The sequence below is a fragment of the Phaethon lepturus genome, unplaced genomic scaffold, assembly GCF_000687285.1.
Source record: "Phaethon lepturus isolate BGI_N335 unplaced genomic scaffold, ASM68728v1 scaffold22762, whole genome shotgun sequence".
NCBI classification, from domain to species: domain Eukaryota; kingdom Metazoa; phylum Chordata; class Aves; order Phaethontiformes; family Phaethontidae; genus Phaethon; species Phaethon lepturus.
Window position 1 is genome coordinate 27620 of NW_010524377.1, and position 6919 is coordinate 34538.

At 41.1% G+C, this 6919-nt stretch overlaps 1 protein-coding gene across 1 annotated transcript in view; it reads right to left on the reverse strand.

Annotated features, from left to right (window-relative positions):
• KIT (v-kit Hardy-Zuckerman 4 feline sarcoma viral oncogene homolog) overlaps positions 1–5013 on the reverse strand; it is a gene marked incomplete at its 5' end in the record, with an annotated part of 28851 nt that extends 23838 nt beyond the window's left edge. The window contains 2 exons of the mRNA XM_010282432.1: positions 1932–2091; positions 4798–5013. Of these exons, the coding sequence (XP_010280734.1) occupies positions 1932–2091; positions 4798–5013 (376 nt within the window). The remainder of the gene's footprint in view (positions 1–1931; positions 2092–4797) is intronic.
• Positions 5014–6919: the final 1906 nt, after the last annotated feature.

Genomic DNA, 6919 nt, shown 5'->3' on the forward strand with positions numbered 1-6919 from the left:
ATATGGAGCTGCCAGAGCACTTGACAGATGCTTCGGAGAAGAAAGGAAGAAGTAAACTCACAGCAGGCAGGTATGCTCTCAAATGCTCTCCATCAATAGAAAAGAAAAAAAGGTTTTAAATCTGGAAGTGAAGATTTTTAGTTCCTTCGCAGAGCTTTTTTTCTATTTTCTGTACAAATACAGGATCCCCTATGCAACCTAGATTCAAAATTGGACCCAATAGCCTGTAAATAAATTTTTATGATTGGTTATCAGTCCTTGAAACAGTTCTAGAAACTGTTTATGATTAGATAAATCAACTGTTAAAAAAGTAATTAGGAAATTTACAAAAAATACCATTATTTCTTGTAAACCTTTTGGCTAATGTTAAAGCCACAGCTATTTAGAGACTGTCACAGTCCCAGGATCTCTCCAGTACATGCCATACACTACCTCCCAGGATCCTGGGATCTGGCACAGTTCAGATAAATACAGTCAGTTTGACAATGAATGGCAAAACTGGCATCCAGAAGACAAGAGGTGTTTTATGTTAAGTCAAATTTGAGAGGGTGGGAAAAGAAAAGTATCTCGAAAAGGAAAGATTCCAGCTTTTCTCTGGTATTTTTTATTAAATACAAACCTTGCATTTTACTAAACACAAACTTATTACTTTATTTTCTACTTTTACAAAGTTATGCTTTATTTTAGTCCCCAGACCTTCCAAAGTCAATCCTTTTTAAAGCCACATTTGCACATGTAGTAGTGCTAAGAACTTCTGTAGTTAAGAGCTTCCCTCCTCTTCGAATAAAAGCTTTTATATTGTTCCCCTTAGGCAAAAGACTTTCTTTCATACTTCACACTGTTTCACTCTTTTATATACGAATTTAGTCTCTCCTGTAAAAAACTGAGGAAAACATCCCCGTTGCTGTGAGCCCTACCCCCTCAAATGGCGGAGCAAGGTTAAGGGCACTCAAACCTCTGTCGCTCTGCTGAAGATCTGACCCACATAGGTCAAATACTTCTGTTTTCTTTTAAGTTACTGGGGAAAGCAAAACAACCAATGTTGCAGGAGTATCTGTGCAACAGAAAAATAGATTTGAAAAGGAAAAAGGATCCCAGGCTACACTTCCCTCAGTTACTACACCCTGGAATGGCGAGGAACTGAAACAGTTGTAGCCGACTATGCAGACTTCTTCAGAATGATCTTATTAACTTACTAACATGTCCTCAGTTGTCCTTAATTTATCAAATTAGGAGGTTTCAGCAGCTTTAAAATTCAAAAGGCACTATGTGTTACCCAAGATAATACATAGCAGACTCTAAACGAGTCTGTTATTAAACAAAGGGAAGGAAGGAGTTTGCTCACTGTTAAGGGACATGATCCAAAACCCGTGGAAGTGATGGATAGTGGCGGTGAACTCGGAACAATTTCATGCTGCCTATGCACACTGCAATGTTCCTCACAGCAGTACTTTAAATAGAGGTACATATATAGCTTCTACGTAAAAAACACTGACATGCCAACATCAGCGAAATTTCCCGTGCTTGGAAGGCAGGTATTAAAGACACGCTTTGTGCTTGTGCTGCCAAATTACTTAAGCGTAGGGATAGTACCAGGCAAAGGTAAATTACTTGCTTCATTAAGACTGAATTCAATTTAAAATTAAACCAGGAAGGATGAGACAAACCACAGAGATGGAAACACTGTTGGATGGTTGTTCTAACATCACATTCCAATAACATGCAAAGGGTTATAGAAATTGAAGCAGTCATACACACAACACTTCCTCAGCCATCCCATATGGTACCAGTCAGCAATAACCTTTTAATAAAGCAACTTTACTCACTGAGGTTTGGGGGAAAGGAGAGAGATGGAAGGGAAGGCTCCCCAGTGTTCTCACTTTCCACCTCCTGCTCTTAGAAATGTTAGTATTTCTACAAGAACTATTTACCTAGTGCTTTCAAGGTTACTGTGGCATTGGTTTTTCCGAAAGGGTTTTCTGCTTGGCATGTGAATTCTCCGGAATCATTAACTCCTACTGAACGGATGTTCAATGTTAATTTCCTTTCGTATCCATAATCACCCAAATTTCTGCTTTTGCTTGTAACAATCTGTCGGTAAAAAACAATTAACATCTAAAACACTGTGTATGCAGCATCTTTCATAGATAAATTAAAAATAGAAGTAATTATAACTTTGCTATATTAATATTCATAACTTTAAACCGGAATAATAAGCCAGCATGACAAACCTGTCACTAGAATCTCTTCATGCAAAACAAGTGTGTGATCAGCTGTCTTTAGGAAATAATGTCTTCTCCTAAGCCCTGTGCCCTCCCCTTGTTGCTCCACTGTAAGGCAAGAACGGGTGTGTGTGGTTGTGCACGCACGTGCGTGCATCTGTGTGCATGTGTTCGCCTGCCCTGAGAGAGTCAAATGCAAGACATCAGCCCTCTCCACAAAGCTGAAACTCTAATTTCTTCAAATACTTTAGTCATATGGAGAAAAGGGTGATGTGCACAACGTCAGACCCAGTTCACTCCAGCTAAATTTCTAATGCTGACGAAGGTGAGGAACCAACAGAAGGTTTTATTGGCACCAACAATGCTTCTAGCTGTAGGGCTTGACGCAAAATGAACACTGGGTCTTGACTTTCTTCATGCTCAGAAGCTGCAGCTATTGTAAAAAGTCGCTATTGCAACTCTCAAATGTGGTTCACCACTCTCAAGTGGTGCCTAAAAAAAAAAAAATCATTGAACTCTCTAATGGTTGCAATGCTTCTCAGTAAATGACGAGAGAGAATTTAAGGTGCTGGAGCTTCATTTTAAACCGGGTCGCTCTACACCTTGAGTCCATGGCATCTCCTCATTGCAGACATACTGCAGAGAGGCCTGCTCATGGCATGCTTTGCATGGCATCTCTGCTCTAGAACCCACTCTGCTTCTCAGTCCATAGCAATTCATATTTGTTAATCTTACAGGCAAGTGGAAACTTCATTTTCCTTCCAAAGCACTGAGTATATCATGACTCTATGCCTATGTATGCATGCTGGAACTACAGAAAAAATAAATGCTTTGAGGTGTTGACTTTAGTTTCTGTGAGAAAGCTTGGTGTGGTTGGAAAGACTGATAAATTTACATTGATTAATACAAATGCAGACCTGTGATTTTCTAGTAGAATGGTTTCAATTCTTGGAGGTGCCAAGAAGTTCTAGATTAAATTTAATCTTCTCAACACATTTTTGGTTTCTCCTGAACTATAATAATCACAAAAGCAGTTTGGTGTGTATGGATGTGTTTGCTTATAACAAGTTTCCTAATTTTCAAAAGTGGTGATAACTTCATTCATACAAGGAAAGTGTGGTTTATTTTTTCCTTCGACCTGTTCGGGAAAAAATGTAATTCTGCATCTATATAAAGGTGAATTTTATGTATTCTGTTTCAGTACAAAATTTAATTTGATAGTCAATATTTAAAAGATAGCACCACATGCTATTTACCAGAAAGGACAGAAAGGTCAAACTTATTTGGTCAAAAATATTTTCCTCGTGACTTTTACTCATAAAATGAAAAGCAATAAAGCACAAAAAGTTAAGGGAAGACCCTGATTTCATCACACTGTAATAAAGAAAAGGGAGGGAACAATAGAAGAAAGTAAGTTCTCAGATGAAGGACTTGTAGTTGACCTTGGCACAGGACCAAAGCCCCATCTGCACATCCCATGTCGCCTTCATGTCATTTAGACCTTCTCAGCCCTTGGAGCTGTGAAGTGGGATTTCTGGAGCAGCAAGCACTTAGTGGGAGCAGCTCTGCCAGAGCCAGCGGATTAGCTAAGCGTGGCATACCCAGCCCCAGGGAACAGGCCTCCTGTTCCCTATCTGCCTGAGGAGATGTGATTTATACAAACATCACAGCATCGCAGAAGCCTTTTTTCCCATACATACGTGGACTGCGAATTACGTATTCTGGTCACTACCATTAGCAGTAAAAGACCAGTCAATTAGCAGGGGAACTTATAAGGCAGGAATTACTAAAAGGACTTCACAAAGGCTTTTAATTCATTTAAGTTTCAGGGTATACCCAGAAGACCAAGAAGTGTCCTTAAAAACAGCCCAGTGCCTGCTGTTCATTTCAAAGGCAGAGCTGGTCCCACGCTGGCTGACCAGAGGAGGGGACCTCTCCGCCCCTTGTCTGCAGAATAGCTATGCTGCCAGTAACAAACTCTCCTGGAGCACTTAGCCTGCCAATAATTTAATTTGGTGATGCCAGGCAGTAACTTCATCTATCACTACAGAAAGAAGCAGTTCACTGGTTCATTTTTCAGAAGTTTCCCAGTTAGTGAGGCACACCATATAATTTAAATGAATTAATCATTCCTGCGAATGCCTACTACTATTCCTGTCACATACAATCCCATGTTAATTAGCAGGTATTTTACTGTTAATGATAACGACTAGAATATGTAATTTGCAGTCCATGTGTTGGTATTTGCAGCTGCCATTGATTGCGATGTGATGTGTAGGCACTCCGTGCTTCCGTATTTAGGCAGCCCAACAGAGGTCACCTAAACTTCACATTGAAAAACCTAACTTTAATTTCTGTTTGGGAAGAGAAGCCTGTGTGGATGCTTTTCCTCAGAGACATCCGCATGGGCATGGGACGGTTGTTGCTGGCCCCTCATTAGTCTGCAGGATGCAGGACCTTTGGAAATGCAACAAATCCAAACAGATAAAGCATCAGGAATCCAAGACAAGCATGTGAATGTCTGAGAGTTTGTGTACTGCACTGAGGCACACATAATACAATTAAAGGAACTCACCCCACTTTTGTGAGAAATCCAACTAGCTTGTACGCTGCTATCCACGTCCGTGATTATGCATGTAACTTCAAATTCTTCTCCTTCTTTGAGAAGCTCGTAGCTTTTAGATAAGGTGATGACAGGAAGAGTTTTGTGAACTGGAAAACAATTTAGAAGTACACTACTTTTCATTAGCTTTAGAGCTTCCAAGGGGTGATAAAAATCAACATTCATTAACTTTCCAATAAAATTTCAGGCCTTAGAGAGGTATTCAAATTTCTTCAATGTATTACACAGTTGTTTCTTTACAGCAAGCACATTTCTGCTTCAATCTCCCTTCAAATTACACTTAAAGTTAGATAATACTTGTTAGAGCTTAGCAACTTCCATGAAGAAACTTGAATGACGTTGAACCATCAATGAGACGATTCATTCTATGACAGCGGTTAAAAAGTTGCACTCTGTAACCAAAAACATGGTGAGGATCAGCCACTGAGGAACCGCAGCCTAGTGTTAACTGCAATTTTTAATCACAAATTACTGCACCTGCCACGAAGTACTGTCCAACAGGTGACAGAAAAGCCCCTGATGGACATCCTAGGAAGAACAGGTACAGCTCAAGGACTTCAGCACAGCCGCCTCTGAAAGCACCACAACCTCTGCTCATGGTGAGGGTTCACAGAGGTGGCTGGAGCCAAAACCGTGGACAAGTTTGTCACCCAAGAGGTAGGTGGTTACAAGCAGCTGTGGGCTAGCTGTACCCCTGTTCTGCTTGGGGTGTCTTTTGTTAAGTGTCTCTTATCTCCGCAAAGCTCTTCAGCTTTTCCTCTGTTCCCTCCACAGTTTGTTTTTCTGTTTTTTTCATCCTTTCTTCATATTTTCCTGATTTATGAGACTCCAGTGAACTTCCCACTAGGGTTTTTATGCAGGAAGACTCACTTTCAAATGGCAAATGGAACATATATGAGATAAGGCCTTCCAGACTCTCTTCCTGCCTCTGACACAGGCTTCGTAGTTGTCTTAGGTAAATTATATGACATTTAGGAAAACACCACGCTTTTCAGCCATTCATACTTTAACAATAATGTCTTCTTCATGTTCCACAGAAGGGAACAAAGAAACGTGTTTGCTCTCTTCAGATATAAAAGCTCACATAAAACCCCCCGCCCAGCATTCAGCAGTACCCCAGAGACTGGAGGAAGCTGGTGCAGAAGGCATGCTGTGTTCTCACCCACAAGCAACATCTACAGACAACCAGAAAAGAAGCCATAAGGCCATAAAGTCCCTCATTGTTTTGAGAAGGGCTGGACATAAACACTCCGTGTGCTATCGTAGCAGGGCTGGTATATGTCTTCAAGTATGCCTGCACAGCTCCCTACTTCGTCGCTGCCTCTTCTGTCTTTCTGCACCAGAAGCTCAAGCCTGGGAGTCTGAGCGCCACGGTTATAATAACAATGCTCACCAAAGGGTCTCCAAAACACTTAAGTCTTCAGCCAAGGAGAAGGTAGGCATTTTACCCAGTGAACTCAACAAGGACTGAACACTACAGCACGGTAATTGCAACACTGAGGATGAAAATGCTGCTTTAACTGCTGATGGCCTTCATCAGATGCTTCCACTTATTCTGCACGCTTTCCCCCATATGGAGGATGCAGGCAGAGCACCCAGGTCCCGCAGGCCACCTGCGCTGCCCACCATCAGTGGACCACTGGCGATGGCTGCCAGGTCAGCACCCTCCATCTGAAGTCACCACTGTATCAAGCAACTGCAGACTTTTATCCCATAAAAAAATGAAATAGTCCAATATGACAACTTGCACTCTCCTATGTCGAGAAATGTCAGTTATGTCAATCAACTTCTTTCTGTCTTTGGCCATTGCTGAAAAAACAGTTGAAAAAACCTTATTACAGAACAAACAACAGAGACAGCAAGAACGGACTTGATTTTTATCGTCAAAGGGGAATGCCAGAGATGCCTGTACTGATTAAACTTTTCTTCTCATTAACTGAAATTTAATATTCATTAAAATTCACTGTATCAGAGTTTCTAAATCACCAGGAAAAAGACTTCTTCAATTTGCTGAAGCAAACTGCACACTTGAGACAGCCTCTGCTGCCCACCCCCTGCCCCACGGCCGAGGATC